Below are 26,445 nucleotides of genomic sequence, written 5' to 3'. Positions count from 1 at the left end.
CATGTGTGTGTTTCTACTTTCGGTAGAAAAATTAGCATACTCAACTTTTACTGAATAATAGCATACATCATTTTTGCAACACAAAGAAAAATACTGTACCTTACAAGCCATACAAACGTAAACGAAAACTTTTTTTTTTTTTTTTGGACCTCAATAACCTGAAATACTCCCGTTTCAAAAACCAACCTCTCTCACGCTTCAGCCCTGAAAGAACTTTCATCCCCTAAGAACAAAACGCAGCCTGTCCAGAAACCCACGGAAGTAGATGGACGCCAGAAACGACCCTTTCGACCGGGTTCCGCGTTCTCCTGGGTGACATCATTTCACCTGCGTCTCGACAAAAAGGGAGGGAGCGAGGGAGCGAGGAAGCGAGACAGCGAGACCATCTGCCGGGCAGCGGGCCGGCGGCTCCCCGAGCTGAGACCGCGCCTCCTCGCCGCCGCGGGAACAAAGAGCGCCGGCCGGCCGGGCCAAACCTTAGCCCAAGACTCGGGTGCGGCCCCTCAGGCTCCCAACGGCCCGCGGCCCGTCCCGCCCTCGCGCTGCAGCCAACGGCCGCGGCGGCCAATACCTGCGAGGGGAGGCTCCGCCCTGCAGGGCAGCTCCCGCGGCTCCTCGCTGGGCCGCCGCCTCCTATTGTGCCTGCTCGCCCAGCCCGCGGCCAGCTCGCCAGATCCGCCGTCCGCGGGCCTCCTCACCCCCGGAACCCCGGCTCCAACTGAGGCGCTGTCACTGCGCTTCCTTCTTCCCGGCACCATCACACGGGCCGCGCCAAGAAACGACGGCTGCACGCCCAGAGATGACAGAGTCGCCTAACGCCTCGGAGGCTCCATTCTCTCCGCCCCCGCGCCCCAACCTCGGCCCCGTCCCGCAACACCGCACTAGGGGCCCGGCCCCGCCCCGCCGCACCCCGCTTCGGCGATCACAGACCCGGGCTCGCTGCGCGCCGGCGCACTGGCCTCCGCTGCGCGCGCAGGCGACGCCCCTCGCCGCTAGGCCGCGAGACGCGCGGCCCTCCCACTTCTTGGGTACGGGTCGCCAGTCCCACCCCGTGCCCTCGCCAGCACAAACCTAGCGAGCCCAGCGCGCCAGACCGCCGGAACTCTCCTCCCCTTTCCCCTAGGCTCCGCACCGCGCTCCGAGCCCCCTTTGTTTCCACCCCACGGGGGAAAGGGGCGGGGCGGGGCGGGGCGGGGCTGCGCGCGGCCCGGCGCACGACTCGGAGTAGTTCCGGCAACAGAGCTGGGCGCGCAGCACCACTGCGCAGCCCCGCCCCAGCCCGCCCCCCGCCGCCTTGCGGACGGCAGGGCCCTGTTCCAATTCGTATAAATCTTCTCTTCGTAAATTGTTGCTACTGTTCTGTGCCTCCTACCTACAAAACTCCGCAATCAAACAGTAACTAACCTCACGTAGTTCTTACAGCATAAATGCATTCACGTGGCCCAAAAAGTAGGAATTTTTATTGCAGTACACAAAGGTGTCTCTCAGTGGAGCAAGCAAACAGGTTCGAACCGAACTTGTCTGAGGCTTCAAGTGTGACTGACAGTTGTTCAGACGTCGCTTGGAGAGGGGAAATAAGGACAAAGATTGAAGCCGGCTTGGCTCCTGTCCTGATAATCACGATACAAGAAAGGAAATAAAAATTTCCACAAAAGCACAATCCATACCAGGAAAAAATAGTAAAGTGGTATCACAGTTAAGGAGAGAGGGCAGTCAACAGAACAACATGGAAGGGGTGGGCTTTTTAAAGCAGATACAAATTAGATGTTTTCCACAAGGATGGTGATCATATTTTAGGGTGGTAGAGTAAAATTATTAAGGACCAGTCAACAGAAAACTCGGGTTCTGAGGTTCTAGTTCTTTTGGCATTATTTAAACCAGTCTCTTTCCCTCTCTGGGCCTCAGCTGCATCCAGTAGAAAATGGGGGAAATCAGACTAAATGTTGTTTCAGGACCTTCTGAACCTTGGACATTCTGTTTATGAACAACACTATACGATAATTATTTGTGTACACTTGTCTCCTATTATCAGACTGAGCACCCAGACTCTTGGAACTGTGTAAACCCAAGGCCCAATCCTAGTGCCACAAACACAAGAGTAGGTGTTTAGCAACTGCTGAATCAAAGTTCCAGCAATAACATCACAGGTTTTGGAATTCCAGGACAAAGAGAAGCTGGAAAGAGGTATTAAGCCCCTATGAACATATCCACCCCAAACCCATACTCGAATTATGTAACCCAGTTAACCAGCTGGCTCTCTCCCGAAGCAGCCAGTTTGGAGATGATCACATCTAAACTTGTTTTTTTTTTTCTTTTTTTCTTTTTTTTCACTTCAAGGTAAAGTGCCAACCATATCTTTAAGTATATCCAATTTATCCTATTTCTATCCTCTGTATCCCTCACAAATTGCAATCTACTGTGAATTCGCCTTGCATTACAGATCTTCCACCAGAATCTAAGCTTAAAAAAAAAGAAAAAAAAGAAAAAAAAATTCCCTACATAACGCAGACCACCCTGAAGTAGCTTCCTCCAAGCTTGGATAGGACTATGTGAAGAGAGGGGAAAGGGGAGAAGAACATCAGGGAAGGAAAGGGAAATTACATTCGGGAGCTATCTAATTATAAGAGGCAGATTCCTCAAGTGCTGAACTCAGCAGCAAAAATCTATTACAGTCCTCCAACATTCCTCACCTATAAGCTTCAGCAAATCAAGCTTTCTGAAACCTCTCAAATGATTACCATCTTCAACAATGCTGTCACAACCCCAGATTGGATAGTTTTAAATGTGTACCACAATTTGTTCTTTTTTTTTTTTTTTGAGACAGGGTGCTCTGTCGACCAGGCTGGAGTGCAATGGCTGGATCACATCTCACTGTGGTCTCAAACTCCTGGGCTCAGGCAATCCAGGCTAAATTTTTGATTTTCGGTAGAGACAGGTCTCACTATGTTGCCCAGGCTGGTCTCTTAACTCCTGAGTTCAAGCAATCCTCCCATATTGGCCTCCCAAAATGCTGGGATTATAGGTGTGAACTACGATGCACAGCCTCTAATTTATTTATTAACCAGAAAATCATAAGCCATGCAAGTAAACACCCAAAGAGTAGGCAGGCTTTTAAGGTGGTGGGCCACCTTTGACAACCTAATGTGGCAGGGGTTAAAGTTATACCAGAGCAGTCACTTAACTACAGGCCAGCTAAAATTTTATTTGGTGTCTGTCCGCAAAGGTGGAAAGTCCCATTGTAGAACTAAGAAAACTTTCTGCAATGACAAAAATATTCTACATCTGCCCCATTGAAAAGGCTGCCACTAATTAGTGACATGTGGCTACTAGGCACTTGAAGTGTGGCTAGTCCAATTAATGAATTGTCCAGGATCAGTTTTAAAAGCCACACAGGGGTAAGGGACAGTACAGCATTTGTAAGAAAAGATGCTTTTGGCAAGAGCTTTTTGAGAATTCTGACTCTGAGGCTGCCCTTTAAAAAACTGGTTTTCTTGACAAAAGTGAAAATTGTGAATGACTACTGTTATTCCAGAGGTACCCAAGTCATTTGAGTCCCTTCAATTTTAAAATAAAAATATATCAAAACACTGCTTACTGAACAGGAAAATGCTGAAGTTCCTTCAGATGGTTCTGGTAGCTATTCAATGAGATCGTTTACTCTGGTGTTCTCCCATTCTAATACATGGGAATAACAGCAGCCACTATTCAAAAACTGCATAGAATTTTAGAACCGATCACCAGTGAACAAATTCAGCCTATTCTTCAATGCCAAATCTCACCCACTTTTCACCTTGTAAAGAATGTGACTCTGCAAATTCTCTTTTATACCATCATGTTTCTCTCTTTGTTGGATTATTTCTAACAGAACACACAAACACACCATTAATTTTTCCCATCTTTAAATCTTTATAGTTAATGGTTTCAGGTTTGTGCTTCTAGTTGCTGTTATTATCCAGTTTAAGAAATATTTCCCTACACTTGGGTCATAAAGACATTTGCCTATATTATTTCCTTAGAATTTTTATTATTTTCTCTTTTCCATTTAGATCTACACATCACCTGGAATTGATTTTTGGTGTTGGTGAGGTGGGAATCAAGTGCTCCCTTCCCCATACGGACATCTACTTGACACAGCATCATATACTGAAAAAGACTTGCTAACTGCTCCTTTGTTTAAAAAACTGGCCACATATGCATGAGTTTGTTTCTGGGTTCAGTAGTCTGTTGCACTGTTCTCTTTATCCCTGTGCTGATCCACACCATCGTCATTACTGCAGCTCTATAAGACTTCCTTTCATCTGTTACAGCAGGTTGTCCTTCAGAGTGTCTACGTTATCTCTCGCCTTTTGAATTTCCATAGGAATTTAGAATCAAATTATTTCAAAAGAAGGAAAGAAAAAAAGACAAGGAAAAAGATGAAATTGCTGGGATTTTCTTGGGGCTGCATTAGATCTAGAAATGAGTTAAGGAATACTGGAAGATTCAATATTGTAAAGATAGCAATCTATAAGCTATTTACTTGAGTCTTTAATTCTTTCAATAATGCTTCATAGTTTTCTGTCAAGGTCTTGCACATTTTAGTTCTTAGGTTTATTCTAGGTTTTTAATATAATTCAATTATTAATTCTAATAGTTTATCTCAGTTCTTTTGAGTTTTCTATACACACAATTCTGTTTACATCCTTGTCTACTTAGCAGAAAATCCTGGCTGTTATATTTCTTTCTTTCCAACATATACTCATTTTCTTGTCTTAGTGCACTGGCAAGGACCTCTAGTACAGTGCTAACCAGACAGCTTTAGTTTATCCCAAACCTCAAATGAAAAACTGTTGATATTTAATACTTAAGTATGGTGTTTGTATTTTTTTTTTTAAAGACCCCTTTAGAAAATTAAAGGAATTCTCTATTTCTAATTTGTTAAAAATTTATACATGGGCCGGGTGCAGTGGCTCACATGTGCAATCCCAGCACTCTAGGAGGTCGAGGTAGGCAGATCGCCTGATGTCAGGAGGCCAGCCTGGCCAACATGGTGAAGCCCTATCTCTACTAAAACTACAAAAAATTAGCCAGGCATGGTGGCACGTGCCTGTACTCCTAGCTACTCGGAAGGCTGAGGCAGGAGAATTGCTTGAACCCAGGAGGCAGAGGTTGCAGTGAGCTGAAATCGTGCCTTTGCACTCCAGCCTAAGCAACAGAGAGAGACACTGTCTCTTCAAAAAAAAAAAAAGAAAAAAAAATCATCAATGGATGTTTGATTTTTGGAAAAACTTCTGTATCTACAAGTTAATCATGTGATTTTTCTGTTAATATGTGAATTTGATTGGCTTGGGGGTGTTCAACCAAATTCACATTCCTAATCAGCCCATTTTAGGCTTACTGTATTGCTCTAAATGGTTGATTTGGTTTGTTTAGAATTTTTGCTTCTGTGTTTTGAGTGACATTACCTGTAATTTTCCATTTTTGTAATGTCCCTGTCAAGTTTTGTTACAAAGACTTATGCTAGCTTCAGAAAATGAATCAGGGAGTACTGGCTTGCTTTCTATTCTCTAGAAGTGTTTCTTTAAGACTGGTGTTATGCCTTTAAATGTTTAGGAAAATTTGCTGGTTGGCTAACTGGACTTGGAGTTAAATTTCCTTAGATATCCTGTTTTTTCTTTGTTTCTAACTAAGGCAAAACAACTGTAATCTTAGGAGAGATATATATATATACACATATATATATATGAATGAAAGATCTCATTCTGAAATTCACTATCTGCTTCTAGAAAACCATTTCCCAATCTTGTGAATTTGAAGGGTACTGCTGCTACAAATACATTTTAAAACACATTACATAAACAATAATCATAAACGAATTTAAATACGTGCTAGTTAATAGTCTGTCAAATGGTAAATATACAGTTCATTTTTGTGACCAGTTTTGCATTTCTAGACATTAAGGAATATCTAAATAATGGTTATCTGAAGGATCTTTTTACAAAAAAGGTGACTGTGGGTTACAGGCTATCCTCCTTATCCCTCTACATACTTGTATCGTAACACCTTATAGCATTTATCAAATATCCATTTCCTCCTATTAAACTGTAAGCTCCTCAAGTCTCAGTTCTGGTTTGTTTGTATATCCCTGACACCAATGTTGGGGGGCAGAATGGATGACGGAAAATGCACAAAAATGGAAAGAGGACCATCTCCTATTTTAAGGCATTGAAAGGGATGATTCAACAGCTACAGATAAAGAACCACTTGTCCAAATGCTGAAGAACCATTCACACGGAAGGAAATGTCAAAGGAGGTGCTGGGTAAAGAATGGCTTACCTGCTGGAAGTTCTGGACCTCTGCTAATGAGAAGGCAGTTTCCCATTGGTTAACACCGTCAGTACCGTTCTGCCATCACATCCACATCCAAGTATTCCGACTATAATCTCACTCCAACCTCAATCTCTATTGCCGTTAGTGGCCTCTCCTGTGTGTTCTAAAATAGCATTAACTATTCTGCCTTCCAACTTTGTATTTACTTGACACTTCTGCCCAATAAATAGTAAACTTCTTGAAGCCAAGGACTAAGTCTCACTAAATCTGGCAAGGGGTTAGCACATGCCAAGTGCTTAATAAATAGTTCAATTAATGATATGTAAATACTTCACAGCAGTGGTTGATTCTACGTTTCTCGCTAGGTAAATTCCCAAGAAGAAATGAAGCACAGGAACAACAGAAAGTGGGCAGTGAAAAGAGAGGAAAAGGGATGCAAAAAAAATAAATTTCAAAATTTTCCCTGAAACTAGCTTTGCTGTCATCCCTAAGTTTCCTTTCTTCCTCTAAAACCAGCTAAAAGGACTGAATAACATAAAGCTGCACTGGGCCAGGCGTGGTGGCTCACACCTGTAATCCCAGCACTTTGGGAGGCTGAGGTGGGCAGATCACTTGAGCTCAGGAGTTTGAGATTAGCCTGGGCAACATGATGAAACCCCGTCTCTACCAAAAATACAAAAAAAAAAAAAAAAAAAAGATAAAGATAAACTGAGGGAAAAGGCATATTGGCTGAACAGCATTTAGGCTACGCAGTATCTACACGCATGCTACAACTTGATCTACTACTGCAAAACAATCAGCATAAGCAGTTTCACCCAGAAATGTTAACGCCTATCAAAGCAGAAAAAGTTAATTATCAGCAGCTGCCGGCTATAGCAGCTAGAGACCAGAAGAGGGCAGCAAAGGCTCACCCAAATCCAAGTCCACTGAAAGCCTCCCGTATTATATAGCCACTTACCCAGCTTTGGGGTGAAGAGTTAGTCAGATGGCTGTTCCCACAGTGCAGGTGAGAGATGACTTGGAATGAGCCATGGTAGCTGGGATGACAGAGGGAAAGCTCATGGTAGTGAAGGTGTGAAGGGGCTAAAGCAGGTGGACAGTGAAAAGGCATCAGCCAAGAAGGAGTTCAAATGAAGAAACCTAAGTGCCTAGGACAGCCAAGTCAGAAACAGAAAAAGAGAGACCCATACCAATCAGAAGCAGAGAGCCAAGGGCACAAATAAAACATGCACTGCACATTCAACCTCTAGAACAGGGGAAACAGGCAGGAGCTGACCCTGAGGCAAGAGGCCTCTATTATATTGCCTGCTGTAACCTAGAGTCTTTGAAGCCATGTTCTTGCTCATTCCGTTCTGGAGAAGACAGCACCTTGGGTTCGACTGTAGTTGCTCCAGCAGCTTCATCTCAGGGGCAATCATATTCTGGTACTACAGTTTTTACCAAATCCAATGGAGACTCAGAGCACAAAAAAAAGTTAGCCATGTACAGATCTAGGTTATTCTTTTCAACAAAACCAATTCTTTCTTTGTAAGGGAGGAACCATCTCTGTATTTTTTTTTAATCCTGTATTACATTTAGGTTGTTCTCAGTGTTTCGCTATTACAAAGGTATTATTAATATTCATACATATAGTTTGGCATGCATTTGAAAATATATCCATAAAAGTACATTTCTAGAAGTAAAATTGCTGGTTCAAACAGTATGTGATTTTTCTTAAAATTTCAAGATATATTGCTACACTGCCTCCTAAAAAGCAGCATCAATTTTTTGAAACCTGTCACCCAGGTTGGGGTGCAGTATCATGATCACAGCTCACTGCAGCTTTGAACTCCTAGGGCTCAAGTGATCCTCCCGCCTCAGTGCTGAGTAGCTGGGACTACAGGCATACGCCACCACAACAGGCTAATACTTTTTTTTTTTTTTTTTTTTTGTAGAGACAGGGTTTTGCCACATTGCCAAGGCTGGCAATTTTTATTCAAAGCAAAGCTAACTGATCACAGTTTGGAGTTGACCCTGGAGGGGAATCAGTAGTTTTCAGGGTACTCCCTGAGGAAAGATAGGCTGGTCCTATGGACAGCAGTAAGCCAAGCCTCAGAGAATAGAGAAGCCCTGAGGCAGAACTTGGACCAGTATACTTTGAGTGAAGCCATATTTCATATGCAGTTTTAAGTTCTCTTTGTTCTAATGCCCTTCTGTTAAATCCTTTATTAAATATTAATAGCCTAGGAACCAGGCCCAAACTATAGTCTTATTAAATACTATAGCCTAGGAGCTGGGCCTAAACTTAAGCCAAAGTGACACCAGTGAGAACACCTTAGGGAAGCCGGTGACCCAATGGGCCATGGGTCAAAGGACTGGCTGGAAGGACAAGTAGCTTACCTAGGAAGTCCCAGAAATACCTGGAGAGGAAAGCCAGACAAACTGTTCAACTGAAGTTAAGAAGAGCAAGGGCTCAAATCATTAAGAATTGGGCATTAATGGAAAATGTGATCCCAAAAGTCAGTGAAATGAGGACTTAAATGGGTTATACTTAAAAAAGTGCTTCAAGAAAATTAATGATGTTATGCACATGGCTGGGTGTGGTGGTTCACCCCTGTAATCCCAGCACTTTGGGTAGCGGAGGGGAGCGGATCACTTGAGGTCAGTAGTTCGAGGCCAGCCTGGCCAGCATGGCAAAACCTTGTCTCTAGTGAAAATACAAAAAGTAGCCGGGTATGGTGGTGAATGCTGGTAATCCCAGCTGCTTTGGAGGCTGTTGAGAAAGAAAGAGAGAGAGAGAGAGAGAGGAGAGAGAGAAGGAAGGAAGGAAGGAAGGAAGGCCGGCCGGCAGGCAATAGAAGCACAGACAACTAGCTACTTTACTTTTGGGAAGGACAATGAGGAGAAATCGCTGAAAAATGGGAATCAGAGTCTTAAGAAGTCTGAGATGCAAGAAACAATAGAACGTGGCAGACCAGACTGCCTGAACGTCTTACTATTTCCATTATGTTCAATGAGGAACACTTTCCTCCAGGGAATTCTGGTGGAGCTCAATTACCTGTACAGTCAATAACTTGCTCTAGATGACACACACCCTGCTATAGACATCTAACATTTTGCATTCATGAAATGTGACCAGCTCACTAAAACTGCCAGTGTTTCCACTGATGATAGTTTTAGGATCCTGCCTAACACGACTGGTTTTGCACAGACGTATGTGATACACGGCACATCTCCACAAACCCTGTATCCTCCTGCCCATGCCACATTCTGTAGGCCTTCCAGACTTTAAGGAAAAGAAGGAAATATATGGGCAGATTTCTAATTTGTACTACAAAACAAATCATAACATTAAATAAATCCCTTAAGGCAGTACAACTCTTTGTAGAGTAAATATAAAATTTAAGCTTCCATAGGAAGCTTATTTCTTCCCCTGGCTTGCTTGTTCCTGTTGCAATAGTGTCTTGTAAATAAAACAAAATAGACTTAAGAGATGATGACATTTTAAAGACCAACAAAATAATCTCCAATAACAACAACCTCAAAATACCTATCATTACATGGTATCTCTAATCAGATATTTCACAACAAAGCAAAGTGAGAATCTACTGAAAACACAGTGGGCCACATAATCATATACTAAATAAATTCCAGGTAGATAAGAAAGGATAATGTAAAATTAATAAAACTTTTAGAAAATACGGTAAGTATCTGAATGGAGACAGATTTCCTAAACCTAAAGGCAATGAAACCCTACAAAAGAACATACCAATAGATTTGTTCCTCAAATTATTTTATTTATTTACTTTTTTTGAGACGGAGTCTCGCTCTGTCGCCCAGGCTGGAGTGCAATGGCATGATCTCGGTTCACTGCAACCTCTGCCTCCTGGGTTCAAGCAATTCTCCTGCCTCAGCCTCCTGTGCAGCTGGGATTACAGGTGCCCACCACCACACCTGGCTATGTACTATGAGAAGCCATGCCACTAGGAACAAAGGGAAAGCTATGAAACCTGCTGGCAGATCTACAACACAGAAATGGCTGGCAAGATCAACTTCTTGATGCAAAAGAATAAGGCAGAACTGAGGCAAGAATGCTGAGGCCTGTGGATAAGACATCCAGTATGAAAATACCCAACCAGTTTTTGTCTCTATCTCTTTTCTTTCAACAACCCTATTTTCTATTACTATTCCCTACAATAATCAATCACGTTACCAAGAAGGCCTCCACATATAGAAACAATCCTATTAGTTGGCAGTGGACCCTCTCTTTTATTAAGTGAAGGAAGAAACGGAGTCTGAAATTAGTCTAGGAGTAGAATGGTGTTTCCCAGGGGATGGAGGAGGCGGCAATGAGGAGTTACTGTTTAATGGGTAGAGTTTCAGTTTAGGAAGATGAAAAAGTTCTGGAGATGGAGAGTGGTGGTGGCTGCCCAAAAGGTAAATGTACTGTATGTACTTAATGCTACTGCACTGTACACTTAAATGGTTAAGATGGTACATTTTATGTTATGTGTACTTTATTACAGTAAAAAAAAATGTAACTTATGTAATAGGTAAAAATACATGTAAAATCATGTCTAATAAGGGGTTAATATCCAGAATCTATAACTCCCAGAACTGAAGAGCAAAAAAAAAAAAAACCTGATTTAAAAATGGCAAAGGGAAGTATAAATCAACACCACCATCTCACACTCACTAGAATAGTTACTATAAAATAAAAAATAAATAAAAACCAGAAAATAACAAGTGTTGACGAGGATTTGGAGAAACTGGAATCTCTCTGCACTGTTGCTGGGAATATAAAATGGTACAGCTGCTATGAAAAACAGTATGGCAGTTCCTTACAAAATAAAAAACTGAATTACCATATGATCTAGCAATTCCACTTCTGGGTATATACCAAAAAGAACTGAAAGCAGGGTCTTTGAAGAGATACTTGTCCGCCCATGTTCATAGCAACATTATTCACAATAGCCAAAAGGTAGAAGCAACTCCAAGTATTTATCAATGGATGAATAAACAAAAGGTGATGTATATTACAATGAAATTTTTTTTTTCTTGAGATGGTATCTTGCACCATCACCCAGGCTGGAGTGCAGTGGCGCGATCTTGGATCACTACAACCTCTGCCTCCCAGCTTCAAGTGATCCTCCTGCCTCAGCCTCCTAAGTAGCTGGGACTACAGGCACCTGCCACCACACCAGACTAACTTTTCTATTTTTTTTTAGTAGAGACAGGGTTTCACCATGTTGGCCAGGCCGGTCTCAAACTCCTGACTTCAAGTGAACTACCTCGGCCTCCCAAAGTGCTGGGATTATAGGCATGAACCACCACGTTCAGCCTTACAAAAGAGTATTATTCAGCCTTATAAAGAAAGGAAATTGTGGCATATGCTACAACATGGATAAACCTTGAGGACCTGCTAACTGAAATAAGCCAGTTACAAAAAGACAAATAATGTATGATTCTACTTGTATGAGGTACATACAGCAGCCAAATTCAGAGACACAGAAAGTAGAAAGGTGGTCTTTTAAAAACATATTATGCCACTCCTTTGCATAAAACCCTCCAGTGGCTTCTCGAAAAAGCAGAATAAAATCTAGACCACTTTCCCTGGCTTACAAAGAACTACATGGGCTGGCCCATGCTCACCTCCCCAACCTCATCTCATATCATTCCCACTCCGCATCCACCGTGCTTGCAAATATCAGCCTTTTGTTTCCCTCATCTTTCCGGCTTTAGGGATTTTGCACTAGCTGTATTATTTCCCTGAAATGTTCTTTCCATGACCCTGATTTTCACCTGAATTGTTAGTTGAAGGTCATCTTCAGCACCTAATAGAGAGCAGCTAACTACCCAATTACTTGCACAACATAAATCTTGAAATGATCATGTGATATGGTTTGGATATTTGTCCCCTACAAATCTCATGTTGTATTGTAATCCCCAATGTTGGAGATGGGACTTCGTGGGAGGTATCTGAATCTTGCGGGTGGATCACTAATGAATGGCTTAGCACCATCCGCTTGGTGAAGAGCGAGTTCTCGCTTTGGTACTCCATGAAAGACCTGGTTGTTTAGAAGAGCATGGCACTGGCTGGGTTCAGTGGCTCATGCCTGTAATCCCAGCACTTTGGGAGGCCAAAGTGGGTGAATCACCTGAGGTAAGGAGTTTGAGACCAGCCTGACCAACATGGTGAAACCCCATCTCTGTTAAAAATACAAAAATTAGGGTCAGGTGCGGTGGCTCACACCTGTAATCTCAGCGCTTTGGGAGGCCAAGGCGGGTGGATCACCTGAGGTCGGGAGTTTGAGACCAGCCTGACCAACATGGTGAAACCCCATCTCTACTAAAAATACCAAATTAGCCGGGCGTGGTGGCACATGCCTATAGTCCCAGCTATTAGGGAGGCTGAGGCAGGAGAATCGCTTGAATCCAGGAGGCAGAGGTTGCAGTGAGCCGAGATCAAGCCATTGCACTCCAGCCTGGACAACAAGAGCAAAAGTCCATCGCAAAAAAAAAAAAAAAAAAAAAAAAGCTGGACATTGTGGCAGGTGCCTGTAATCCCAGCTATTAGGCAGGCTGAGGCAGGGGACTCACTTGAACCTGGGGGACGAAGGTTGCAGTGAGCCGAGAATGCGCCATTGCACTCCAGCCTGGGCAACAGAGCAAGGCTCCATCTCAATTTAAAAAAAAAAAAAAGCTTGGCATCTTCCCACAACTCTCTCTTTCCCTCTTCCTGAGGCCTCACCAGAAACCGATGCAGCACCATGCTTTGTGTAAAGTCTGCAGAACTGCAAGCCAATTAAACTTTTCTTTTTTTTTTTTTTTTTTTTTTTTTTTGTGAGACGGAGTCTCGCTCTGTCGCCCGGGCTGGAGTGCAGTGGTTCCCCACCTCAGGTATTTCTTTATAGCAACACAAGAACAGACTAACATAATCATGCTCAGTGAGAGAAGCCAGACACAAAAGGCTACATTTTGAGATCCTATTTTATGAAATGTACAGAATAGGCAAATTCACATACAGAAATATCAGTGGTTGCTGGGAGCAGGAGGCAAGAAATGTGAAGCATGGGATATGTTTCTGTTTGTGTCACCTATGATTTCTTTCAGCAGTGTTTTCTAGTTTTCCTTGTAGAGGTCTTTCAGCTCTTAGGTCTATTCCTAATTTTTTTTTTTTTTTTGCAGCTTTTGTAAAAGCAGTTGAGTTCTTGATTTGATTCTCACTTGGTCACTGTTGGTGTATAGTTCAGGTTCCTTGTTTCTTTGTTGACTTTCTGTCTTGATGACCTGTCTAGTGCTATCAGTGGAGTACTAAAGTCCCCCACTATTATTGTGCTGCTCTTTATCTCATTTCACAGGTCTAGTAGCAATTGTTTTGTAAATTTGGGAGCTCCAGTGTTAAATGCAAATATATTTAGGATTATGATATTTTCCTGTTGGACTAATCCTTTTATCATTATATAATGTCCCTCCTTGTCTTTGTTAACTGTTGTTGCTTTAAAGTCTGTTTTGTCTGATATAAGGATAGCTACTCCTGTTCCGTTTTCATGTCCATTTGCATGGAATATCTTTTTTCACTCCTTTACCTTAAGTTTATATGAGTCCTTATGTGTTAGGTGAGTCTCTTGAAGACAGCAGATACTTGGTGAATTCTTTTTTTTTTTGAGACGGAGTCTTGCTCTGTCGCCCAGGCTGGAGTGCAGTGGCCAGATCTCAGCTCACTGCAAGCTCCGCCTCCCGGGTTCATGCCATTCTCCTGCCTCAGCCTCCCGAGTAGCTGGGACTACAGGCGCCCGCCACCTCGCCCGGCTAGTTTTTTGTATATTTTTTAGTAGAGATGGGGTTTCACCGTGTTAGCCAGGATGGTCTTGATCTCCTGACCTCATGATCCGCCCATCTCGGCCTCCCAAAGTGCTGGGATTACAGGCTTGAGCCACCGCGCCCGGCCACTTGGTGAATTCTTACCCATTCTGCCACTCTGTATTCTTTGCAGAGCATTTAGGCCATTTACGTTCAATGTTAGTATTGAGATGTGAGCTACTAATCTATTCATCATTTTCGCTGTTGCCTGAATATCTTGTTATTTTTTTTCCTTGTGTTATTGTTTTATAGGCCCTGTGAGATTTATGCTTTAAGGAGGTTCTATTTTGGTGTACTTTGAAGTTTTGTTTCAAGATTTAGAACTCCTGCCAGGCATGGTGGCTCGCCCCTGTAATCCCAGCACTTTGGGAGGCCGAGGTGGGTGGATCACCTGAGATTGGGAGTTCAAGACCAGCCTGACCAACATGGAGAAACCCTGTCTCTACTAAAAATACAAAAAATTTGCTGGGCGTGGTGGCGCATGCCTGTAATTCCAGATACTTGGGAGGCTGAGGCAGGAGAATCACTAGAACCTAGTAGGTGGAGGTTGCGGTGAGCCGGGATTGCACCATTGCACTCCAGCCTGGGCAACAAGAGTGAAACTCTGTCTCAAAAAAAAAAAAAAAAAAAGATTTAGAACTCCTTTTAGCAGTTCTTGTAGTGCTGGCTTGGTGGTGTCAAATTCTCTCAGCATTTGTTTGTCTGAATAAGACTTTACCTTTCCTTCATTTATGAAGCTTAGTTTCACTGGATACAAAATTCGTGGCTGATAATTGTTTTGTTTAAGGAGGCTAAACATAGGACCCCAATCCCTTCTATCTTGCAGGGTTTCTGCTGAAAAATGTGCTGTTAATCTGACAGGTTTTCCTTTATAGGTTATCTGATGCTTTTCCCTAATAGTTCTTAAGGTTCTTTTCTTCATCTTTTAGTTAGCCTGATGACTGTGTGCCTAGGTGATAATCTTTTTGCAATGAATTTCTCAGGAGTTATTTGAACTTCTCGTATTTGGATGTATAGATCTCTAGCAAGGCCAGGGAAGTTTTCCTCAATCGTTCCCTCAAATAAGTTTTCCAAACTTTTAGATTTCCCTTCTTCCTCAGCAACACCAATTATTCTTAGGCTTCATCGTTTAACATAACCTCAAACTTCTTGGAGGCTTTATTCAGTTTATTCATTTTTGTCACACTGGGTTAATTAAAAAGGCCTATCTTTGACCCCTCAAGTTCTTTCTTCTACTTGTTCAATTCTATTGAAATTTTCCAGTGTATTTTGCATTTCTCTAAGTGTGTCTTTCATTTCCTGAAGTTGTGATTGTATTTTATTGATTCTATTTCTCTAGAGATTTTTTGGTCCATACCTTTTTTTTTTTTTTTTTTTTTTAAATGTCAGAGGAAATGTCTGGGGGTAAATGGCTGTTGTTCAGATTCTTTTGTCCCATGGGGTGATCCCTTGACATGGTGCTCTCCTCCTTCCCCTAGGGATGAGGTTCCTGAGAGCCAGACTACAGTGATTGTTACTGCTCTTCTGCATCTAGCCATCTAGTGGAGCTACCTGGGTCCACACTGGTAATGGGGAGTGTCTCCAAAGAGTCCTGTAATGTGATCAGTATCCAGGTCTCTCAGCTTTACCATCAGTATCTGCTCTGGTGGAGGTAGCAGGGGAATGAAGTGGACTCTGTGAGGGTCCTTGGTAGTTTTGTTTAGTGCAGGGACTGGTTTTCTCAAATGCTGGTTGCACTGGCAGTGAAGCTGTAACGTGGACAGACTCAGAACCTCTGGTTAGCTAGGATGTTACAGGCAGTAGAATTTGCTATTATTTTCTCCTTTCTTGGTGCAGAGTTGTTCTTTTATGAGTTGCTGTAATGGCTTCAGTTGGTTGGTCTCCAGCCAGAAGGTAGCACTTTCAATACAACATCGACTGCCTGCATAGTATGGGGGGATACAAGTTTGCCCTAAGGTCACCTGGGTAAGTATTCTGATTTCTCAGGTGATGGGCGGTGCCACAGAGCTCCCAAGATACTATGTGTTTTGTTTTAGGCTATCAGGGCGGATAAAGACCATCAGGTAAGCTACAGGTTAGGCATATCTGAGACTCTCCTTGGGCAGGGCTTGCTGTGGCCACGTGGGTCGGTGGGGGGGGGGTGTCATTCTTAGGCCAATAAAATTGTGTTCCCTGGGGGATTATGGTTGACTCTGCTGCTTCAAACAGATCACCAGGGAGTTGGGGGGAAGCTGGCGGTGACAGGTCTCACTGAACTCCCGCACAACCAGCAAGGCCGGTCTCACTCCCATCATGGCCCAACAGCACCCTTATATCCAGGCAGCCTTAGAGCAAGGCTGAGATCTTGCCCCAGGCTACAAAAGCCTCTGCTGAGAAAGCAGGAAAGGATTTCAGGTCTCGCCCCTCCCTGCCTGCCCCAACTTCTGTGCCAGTATCTGCACTTTCGGTTTGCCCACTCCCAATATTGCCCAGGAAAATCTGCATTCAGTCAAAATTATTACAAAGCTAGGCTGTAAATTTTCTCTCCATGGTCCTTCCCCAATTCTAATGGCAGCCTTCCCCAAGGACCCCTGGTAAGATAAAAGTCAGATATGGCTTCCCTGGGGACTAGAAGTGTCTACAGAGCTCTTTCTTGCCGCTGCCTCGATTTTTTTTTTTTTTTTTTAGACAGACTCACACTCTGTGGCCCAGGCTGGAGTGCAGTGGCATGATCTCAGCTCACTGCAGCCTCCACCTCCTGGGTTAAAGCGATTCTCCTGCCTCGGTTCCCTAAGTAACTGGGATTACAGGCATATGCCACATGCCCAGCTAATTTCTGTATTTTTAGTAGAGACAGGATTTCGCCACATTAGCCAGGCTGGTCTCGAACTCCTGACCGCAGGTGATCCACCCACCTTGGCCTCCCAAGATGCTGGGATTACAGGTACGAGCCACTGCGCCTGGCCTTGCATCAACTTTTATATTTCATTTGGCTCTCTAAATTCGTATCAGCTCTAGGTAAGGTTAAATCCTTCTCCCATGATCTGGATTTTCAGGTTCCCCAGTGAGGATGTGTGTTCAGAGGCAGACTTTCCTTCCCCCTCTTGCACTTTGGGCACTCACAGCTTTTTGGCTGTCTCATGGAATTTGCAGCGACAACCCGCTTATTTCGAAGGGTCTGTGAATAATTTCGTCTTTACTGTTATGTTCCTGCAGTAGTTTTTGAAGCAAAAGTTCACGATGTGAGTCTCCACACACTGTTTTGTCCATCCGAGTAGAAGCTGCAAGTTAATCCTGCCCTCTTTTGATTTAAAATTACACATCTTACTTGAATTCTAACAGTAGGTTAACGTTTATTTTTTATATTTGAACTATTTATCTAAAAATATCAATAATTCTATAGATTAACAATACTTTCATCACTTTTTTTGGTTTTGGAGACAGAGTCTCACTCTGTCACCCAGGCAGGAGTGCAGTGTCTCGGTTCAATACAACCTCCGCCTCTGGGTTCAAGAGATTCTCCTGCCTCAACCTTCCAAGTAGTTGGGATTACAGGCGTGTACCACACCACACTCAGCTAATTTTCGCTAGAGACAGGGTTTTACCATATTGGCCAGGCTGGTCTTGAACTCCTGGCCTCCAGTGATCCGCCTGCCTTGGCCTCCCAAACTGCTGGGATTCCAAGCATGAACCACCACACCCGGCCACTTCCAGCACTTTTTAAATGAAACACTGCTAAACTTTTACAAATCTAGTTCCTATCTTAAGCTAGAGAATCTTTATCAAGGTACAATCAAGAAACTTGATTTTACAAGGATGAAAAACATTTCATACAAATATGGTGAGAATGCCGGGCGCGGTGGCTCAAGCCTGTAATCCCAGCACTTTGGGAGGCCGAGACGGGCGGATCACGAGGTCAGGAGATCGAGACCATCCTGGCTAACACGGTGAAACCCCGTCTCTATTAAGAAATACAAAAAACTAGCCGGGCGAGGTGGCGGGCGCCTGTAGTCCCAGCTACTCGGGAGGCTGAGGCCGGAGAATGGCGTGAACCCGGGAGGCGGAGCTTGCAGTGAGCTGAGATCCGGCCACTGCAGTCCAGCCTGGGTGACAGAGCGAGACTCCGTCTCAAAAAAAAAAAAAAAAAAAACAAATATGGTGAGAAAAAAAAAATCTGTTAATACTGAAATTCCGATTGTTATTTCTCGGGAGAGAAACTGCATAGAGTGCTGTGTTTGTTTTTACAATCAATATGTAAATCATTTTTTTTTTTTGGAGACAGAGTCTCACTCCATCACCCAGGCTGGAGTGCATGCAGTGGCTTGATCTCCATGCAACCTCAAGTAATCCTCCCACCTCAGCCTCCTGAGTAGCTAGGTATGTACCACTAGGCCCAGCTAATTTTGTGGTTTTTGTACACACAGGGTTTTGCTATGTTGTCCAGACTGGTCAGCTGGTCTCAAACTCTTGAGGTTGAGTGATCCACTCACTTCGGCCTCCCAGAGTGCTGGGGTTACAGGCATGAGCCACTGCGCCTGGCCAACAATCAATATGTAATTTTTAAAAATTAAAGAGGCCAGGCATGATGACTCATGCCTGTAATCCCAGCACTTTAGAAGACCAAAGCAGGTGGATCATTTGAGGCCAGGAGTTGAAGACCAGCCTGGCCAGCATGGTGAAACCCCGTCTCTACTAAAAAAAAATACAGGCAGGGTACAGTGGCTCATGCCTGTAATCCCAGCACTTTGGGAGGCCGAGGCAGAGGCAGATCACTTGAGGTCAGGAGTTCATGACCAGCCTGGCCAACCTGGTAAAACCATATCTATTCTAAAAATACAAAAACTTGCCAGATGTGGTGGTGTGCACCTGTAATCCCAGCTACTCGGGAGGCTAAGGCTGGAGAATTGCTTGAACCCAGGAGGTGGAGGTTGCAGTGAGCCAAGATCACACCACTGCATTCCAGCCTGGGCAATGGAGCAAGACTCCATTTCAAAAATAAATAAATAAATACTAAAAAATAAAAAGATCAAGAAAAAGGAAATACACAGTCATGGAAGAAAAACTGGTACGTCTTGAGCAAAAATCTGAAACTCTGAAATCTGAAATGCTAGAAAATCCAAAACTTCTGAGTACAGATTTCACACTCAAAGGAAGTACTCAATGGAACATTTTGAAGTTTCAGATTTGGGATGCTCAACCAGTATATAACGCAAATATATAAAACCTGAAAAAAATCAAAAATCCCAAACACTTCTGGTCCCAAGCATTTTAGATAAGCGATATTGAACCTGTTAGTACATTTTCCATCTTCCCTGAAGATGGTATGCATGGGATTACCTATACACAAGCTAGATGGGTGCTTTTTTCCAAGACAAATGAACGAAGCCTACTATAAGGAATTCTTGTCAAGAAAGACTCCTGCTTAGAATCACACATAAGCAGTTTAGGAAGGACTCTCCTACTTTCGTTTCTCAAATGGCCATCCTCCTGGCAATGTATCAAGAACTCTGAAAACGTACATAATTGAGGCTACAAGTTAATTTACCTCAACTGAGGGAATAGTCTTATCAAATTCTTCAATATTTTATCTCATTCTTGGGTCAGATCTAATCCCCCAGCTCAAGCTTGTTCTCACTGTGAAAATGTGACTATTTTCAAACTGACATTAGCTGAGTTAATTTCAGTATCTAAGTGAAACATGACTACAGGCGGTGCGCGCCCGTATTCCCAGCTACTTAGGGAGGTTGAGGTGGGAGAATCCCTTGAACGTGGGGGCAGAAGTCGCAGTGAGCAGAAATTGCGCCACTGCATCCCAGCCTGGGCGACAAAGTGAGACCCTGTCACAAACAAACAAACAAAAAACTCACATAGAATTCTGAGCCTGACACAGGGTAAGGATGACTTGGAAGAGGATCCTGGAGTAACAAATAGTCATGAATCAGAATAAAGGCCTGGAGGCAAGAGAGAAACTACAGGCAAAGACTGTTGCCAATGGTTCAGTTCCACTGTGACTCTCTGAGGCCTTCTCCACTTGCAGATATATTTCTCCAAGCATGTCACAGTTGAATAGGTAAAGTTAAAATAGGAATAGGTTTCTTCAAACAGCAGAGTACAGACTCAAGCAAGGCAGCTTGGGATGGAATCCCAGTGTACTGCTATGTGATCTTGGGTAAATATTTAATCCTCACTGATAAAACTGGAATAAAGCAGTCCCTACTTCAAAGGGTGTTATGACTACCTGGTTAAGAGCAACCTTCTTCCAGTACTTCTATGCCCCCTTTCCTGCTTTCTTATTCTTCACAACACAAGTAATCGGTTAACAATATCTTTATTACCTTGCCTATTGCTCTATATGTAGTAGCTACTCAAATATAAATGTTTGCTACCTAGAAATTATGGAATATGGCCCTGTGAACGAATGTAAAAATAATGCTGGAGGGCTTGTGTAAATTGCTATGCCCAATATAAATTAATGAGAATTTGTAACTCACAGGATTTAATAATTCACATCAGAGCTGCAGTTTCTTCCAGCACTATAAACTATAAACAGATACATATCAAGAGAGAAACTTCAAGCTGGAGGACAACAGATCAAGCGAAAAAACTGGGGATTGGCCACCACCTCCAAGGCTGTAGAGAGGATGTCCAACAAATACATTGGCCCTCACACTCCTTGCATGAACTGTGGTTCCATCCCTAGTCATACACGGATTACTTAAAAATGAGAAAACTTTTAAGAAAAATCAACTTTTCTTCCCCAATCTGAGAAACACACCATGCCTGAAAGGTAAGCAAAGACAAGCAAAGAATCAACACGTTTTGACAATGTGCTCAGAACACCTAAGCAAATATTTTATATGACTTGCATTTGATATAGAAGATCTAGTCTAGCCCTAGCACTGTGGGTTACCACTGAACAAGTAATTTCTCCCATGGTGGTCACAGCTCCCAAGTTTATTTTTTTATTTTTATTTTTATTTATTTTTTTTTTTTGAGACGGAGTCTCGCTCTGTAGCCCAGGCTGGAGTGCAGTGGCCGGATCTCAGCTCACTGCAAGCTCCGCCTCCCGGGTTCACGCCATTCTCCGGCCTCAGCCTCCCGAGTAGCTGGGACTACAGGCGCCCGCCACCTCGCCCGGCTAGTTTTTTGTATTTCTTAGTAGAGACGGGGTTTCACCGTGTTAGCCAGGATGGTCTCGATCTCCTGACCTCGTGATCCGCCAGTCTCGGCCTCCCAAAGTGCTGGGATTACAGGCTTGAGCCACCGCGCCCGGCCCCAAGTTTATTTTTTTAAAAGCAGGTTGGGGCTAGGCGTGGTGGCTCACACCTGTAATACTAGCACTTTGGGAGGCCAAGGAGGCAGATCACCTGAGGTTGGGAGTTTGAGACCAGCCTGACCAACATGGAGAAACCTCGTCTCTACTAAAAATACAAAATTAGCTGGGCGTGGTGGCAGATGCCTGTAATCCCAGTTACTTGGGAGGCTGAGGCTGGAGAATCGCTTGAACCCGGGAGGTGGAGGTTGCAGCGAGCCAAGATCGCACCATTGCACTCCAGCCTGGGCAACAAGAGTGAAACTCTGTCTGAAAAATAAAAAAATAAAATAAAATAAAAATAAAAAGCAGGTTGGTATAAACATACTCTATGATCCCTTTAATTCTGAGTGAGACTATGTAAGGAAGTGGGGAAGGGAGAGAGAGTGAGTGTGCAGAGGGCAACAGTTTCGGCCGGGCGCCGTGGCTCAAGCCTGTAATCCCAGCACTGTGGGAGGCCGAGACGGGCGGATCACAAGGTCAGGAGATCGAGACCATCCTGGCTAACACGGTGAAACCCTGTCTCTACTAAAAAAATACAAAAAAAAACTAGCCGGGCGAGGCGGCGGGCGCCTGTAGTCCCAGCTACTCGGGAGGCTGAGGCAGGAGAATGGCGTAAACCCGGGAGGCAGAGCTTGCAGTGAGCTGAGATCCAGCCACTGCACTCCAGCCTGGGCAACAGAGCCAGACTCCCTCTCAAAAAAAAAAAAAAAAACAAAAAAAAAACAAAAAAAAAAACAGTTTCATCTTAGTTTTTGCAAAACCAATACCCACATGTCATAGAAAGACATCAGGGGGCTGTTGTAAATGTAGGGATCTGATTTTTAAATATGCTATCCACCCAGTCCCCTCCCCAGAATAACACCTGATGATCCTGTTGAAAGCTATAATCTGGCTGGGCACGGTAGCTCACGCCTGTAATCCAAACACTCTGGGAGGCCGAGTTGGGTGGATCACTTGGGGCCAGGAGTTCGAGACCAGCCTGGCCAACGTGGTGAAACCCCATTTCCACAAAAATACAAAAATTAGCCGGGCGTGGTGATGAACACCTGTAGTCCCAGCTACTTGGGAGGCAGAGGCTCAACAATCACTTGAACCAGGAGGCAGACACTGCAGTGAGCTGAGATCTTTCCACTGCACTCCAGCCTGGCAACAGAGAGAGACTCTGTCTCAAAATAATAAATAAACAAACAAACAAACATAAAAATACAAAAAATTAGCTGGGCGCTGTGGCACACGCCTGCAATCTCAGCTACTCAGGAGGCTGAGAATTGTTTGAACCTGGGAGGCAGAGGTTGCCGTGAGCCAAGATTGTGCACTGCACTCCAGCCTGAGCAACGAAGGGAGATTCAGTCTCCCCACCCCCCCCAAAAAAAAGAGAAAAAAAGGCTGTAATCTGTAACTTTTCTTTTATCCACTTCACTTATTATAAAATGCTAATACTAGAATCTTTACCTGTTTTGTTTCTGACTGTATTCCCTAAATGCCTAGACACAGAGCTACCAATCAATAAGTATTACTTGCTGACTGAATGAGTTGAATAAACGCTAAATACATAGTCAAAAGACCCTAATCCATTTTCTCCATTTCCATTTAGGAAACAATCAATATATACATGGTAGATAGGAAGAAAGGAGAGATAGTTCTTTAATCTGCTGATCTCCTATTCCTTAATAATATTCCTTAAACTTCTTTTCCCTTTTTTCCCCCGTATTTCCAGAAAAATCTCCTGTCTCAAAAGCACAAAATCACCTATAGAAAGATTAATAAATTAGAAAACAAAAACAGTTTAAGGGGCGACAGGAAGTAGCTGGCAAAGACAGACAAAAAGCTTATCTTTAGAATCTAAGGTCTGGAGACAACCCGGAGGGCAGTCTGGCTCCTATACTATAAATGAACAAATGGACAGTAGCATAACACACTTAGCAGAAGAAAAAAAAATTTAACCCAAAAGCACCTTCATAATTATGATGCACAATCACTTGTAACATTAGTAACCTAAAATGATTTTGCTTTCTCCCTCTATCATCACTCTTAACTTCAAATGCTCATTTCTAAAATCTGTAGTATACAAAATTTTCTGTAGCCACCTATATATTCTAGAAGTCTCTTTCAGTGGCTTGCCTTTGAAATAAGTTAAAAACGAAACTCATGCCTCTTGATTGGTACAATAATAAAGGAGACTGGAATGCTATGGCTACCACTCCCTGTAAAGAGAGTGAAATCAGTCTGAGCAAAGCTCACAAAGACAAAGAGACCAACAAACAGAACAAAGAAGCCATTTGGAAAATCCCAATGATCAACCAACTTCTTGATCCAGCTCCAACACAATAGGAGAGGAGGATCTTGATCAAAACAGCAGAGAAAAAGACTGCTTAGATTGGTCTGCACTGGAAACTACCAAAGGAGTGACAGATTCCTGCATATAACACACAGGAAATGGGAGGGAAGCCACTGGAAACTGGTGATGAAAAAGACTAAATTTAAGTCCATCCAGATCGGCAGCCAGATGTTCTCAACGCCCAGCCCACAGAAATATTTACTGCAAGGGCTGGGCCATCAAGGGTACTGATCAGGTTTCTTTAGAGATAAAAAGAACAAAAGCAAAAAGCACAATGAAACCACCACCAATAGATTGGACATAATTTAAAATATACATGTATCAGGCCCAAAGTAGACTTCTTGTGTATGAACCAGATCGATTCAATTGACAATCCCCAATATTTAAATTGGCCTTTGTAAACAGAGCCAAAAAAATTTTTTGAAAGTAAAGTATAAGAAGAAAACATAATTCAATGCAATTAACGCCAAAAGTGGACCAAAAGGTAATGTCCAAGATATTTCCAACATGAGTTGCTGAGATAGCTATCAACCTTTGAAACACATGTTCATATATTAAGATAATCTATTCAGGCTGTGCAGAAGAGGAAGCACCATGATGGGGACAGAGGCATAGGTAGGAAAGTGGAGTGTTGATCAAAAGCCCAACCCACCTCAGGTTGAGGAATTAGCCCTAGGTTTTCTGGAGGAGTCAATAATTTCACACACAAACCACCAAGGCCTGCAGCATCTCAACAATGTGTCCCCACAAATCACACTCTTCTTGCCCTAGGCCCAGAGTCATGCAAGAGAATCCAGCAATGTAAGGTTGGCATGCATTTTCACCATGGCAGACATCAACACGAACCTCACCTTGTCACTGTCATCATGACAAATGTGGTCGTGATGGATGGACTGGCACTGAAAAGAAGCACCAACACTACCTACAAGAAAAAGGGAGGAAAGGTTAAGATGCAGTAATTCCTTACATTTAAACTGCTTTACCAATTAAAAATGCTTTTACATCCATGATCCCATCTAATAAAATACTCATAAGTAGACACTGTGGGGATTATTGTTCATGCATTTTAACAGAGGAAAACAAAGCGGCAGTCAGAGAGTGGCAGGTCTAAAACGACAACTCCATTATTCAAACCGCTAACTCCCCCTCTTTCCACTAGACCGAGTGGTCTGCTTTCAAAGTAAGATTAACTACATAAACACAAGCTTTCAATAAGGCAAACTCTCATTTATGAGGAAAAATATTACATTCCTTTTCAGACTACACACTTCGAGAAAAAATTGGTCCTATAAATTCTAAATATATAAGAAACAATCTAATCTGCAATCACGTAACACTTTAAATGTTTTTATTACTTTAAATGTATACATTTTTAATATATCCATTTGTAAACTTAAAACTTTAAATGTTTTTATTACTTTAAATGTACACATTTTTAATATATCCATTTGTAAACTTAAAAAACTACCTTCCAGTAACAACTGCTCTTTAATAATAGTTAACTTTCTAACCAATAAAAACACAAACTGTTCAATAAGTGATTGAACAACAGATTACCCATTTTTAAAAGTTTTGGTTTGTACTTCATACCATAAACAAAATGGTGAGTCAAAGATCTATGTAATATAAAAAATGAGGGCAGTTTTAGACAAAAATGTTAAGCTTTTAAAATAATCTTGGAGGCCAGGCGCAGTGGCTCAGGCCTGTAATCCCAGCACTTTGGGAGGCCAGGGAGGGTGGATCACCTGAGGTTAGGAATTGAAGACCAAGCTGGCCAACATGGTGAAACCCTGTCTCTACTAAAAATACAAAAATTAGCCACACATGGTGGCGCACCCCTGTAATCCCAGCTACTAGGGAGGCTGAGGCAGGAGAATCACTTAAACCCAGGAGACAAGAGGTTGCAGTGAGCCAAGATCGTGCCACTGCACTCCAGCCTGCATGAGTGAGACCCTGTTTCAAAAAAAGAAAATGAAAATAATCTTGGAGTAAGAAAAACCTTCTGAAAGAAGATACTAAACATGAAGTCATAAATAGAGCACGCACATGACTGTGGACCAAAGGTTAACAAAACTCCTCCTGAGTAGCTGGGATTACAGGCACACGCCACCATGCCCAACTAATTTTTGTATTTTTAGTAGAGACGGGGTTTCGCCATGTTGGTCGGGCTGGTCTTGAACTCCTGACCTCGTAATCTGCCCACCTCGGCCTCCCAAAATGCTGGGATTACCGGCATCAGCCACCATGCCCAGCCTCAGACAGTACATTTTAAGATATTATTAATGTTGGGAAGAAGTAACATGAGGCTAAAGACTGCAAGTGAGGATCACATGCTTATTTACTATTACAGTAAGAGCTTACTGATACTTCTAGATATGCAGAGCAGAAAATTCTATTTCAGAATCGGATTTGTTTTGTTTTGTCTTGTTTTAAATAACCTTAGTGAGACACAATTCACATACTATACAATTATCTATTATTTAAAGTATACAATTAAATTTTTTTTAGAATATTCACAAATTTGTACAACCATCATCACAATTTTAGGACATTTTCACCACCCCAAAAAGAAACCTCAAGACCGTTTATCTCTTCCCTGAGCCACTGACAACCACTACTCCAACTTCTGCATATTTGCCTATTCTGGACATTTCACATAAAC

General features: G+C 42.9%; 1 protein-coding gene across 3 annotated transcripts in view; it reads right to left on the bottom strand.

Annotated features, from left to right (window-relative positions):
* The window catches only part of RNF38 (ring finger protein 38), a 143,938-nt gene that overhangs the window by 61,468 nt on the left and 56,025 nt on the right, over positions 1 to 26,445 (bottom strand). For 2 of the 3 annotated variants that reach the window (XM_025359840.1, XM_025359841.1), the window contains exon 1: positions 100 to 892. In XM_025359840.1, the coding sequence (XP_025215625.1) occupies positions 100 to 111 (12 nt within the window). In that variant the 5' untranslated portion in view covers positions 112 to 892. Of the gene's footprint in view, positions 1 to 99; positions 893 to 24,634; positions 24,706 to 26,445 lie in introns of those variants that run through there. The other variant, XM_025359839.1, reaches the window with a different exon arrangement.

Source organism: Theropithecus gelada, chromosome 15, assembly GCF_003255815.1.
Source record: "Theropithecus gelada isolate Dixy chromosome 15, Tgel_1.0, whole genome shotgun sequence".
NCBI classification, from domain to species: Eukaryota; Metazoa; Chordata; class Mammalia; order Primates; family Cercopithecidae; genus Theropithecus; species Theropithecus gelada.
Note: the sequence above shows the minus strand (reverse complement) of the source record. Positions and strands in the feature narration are given on the sequence as shown.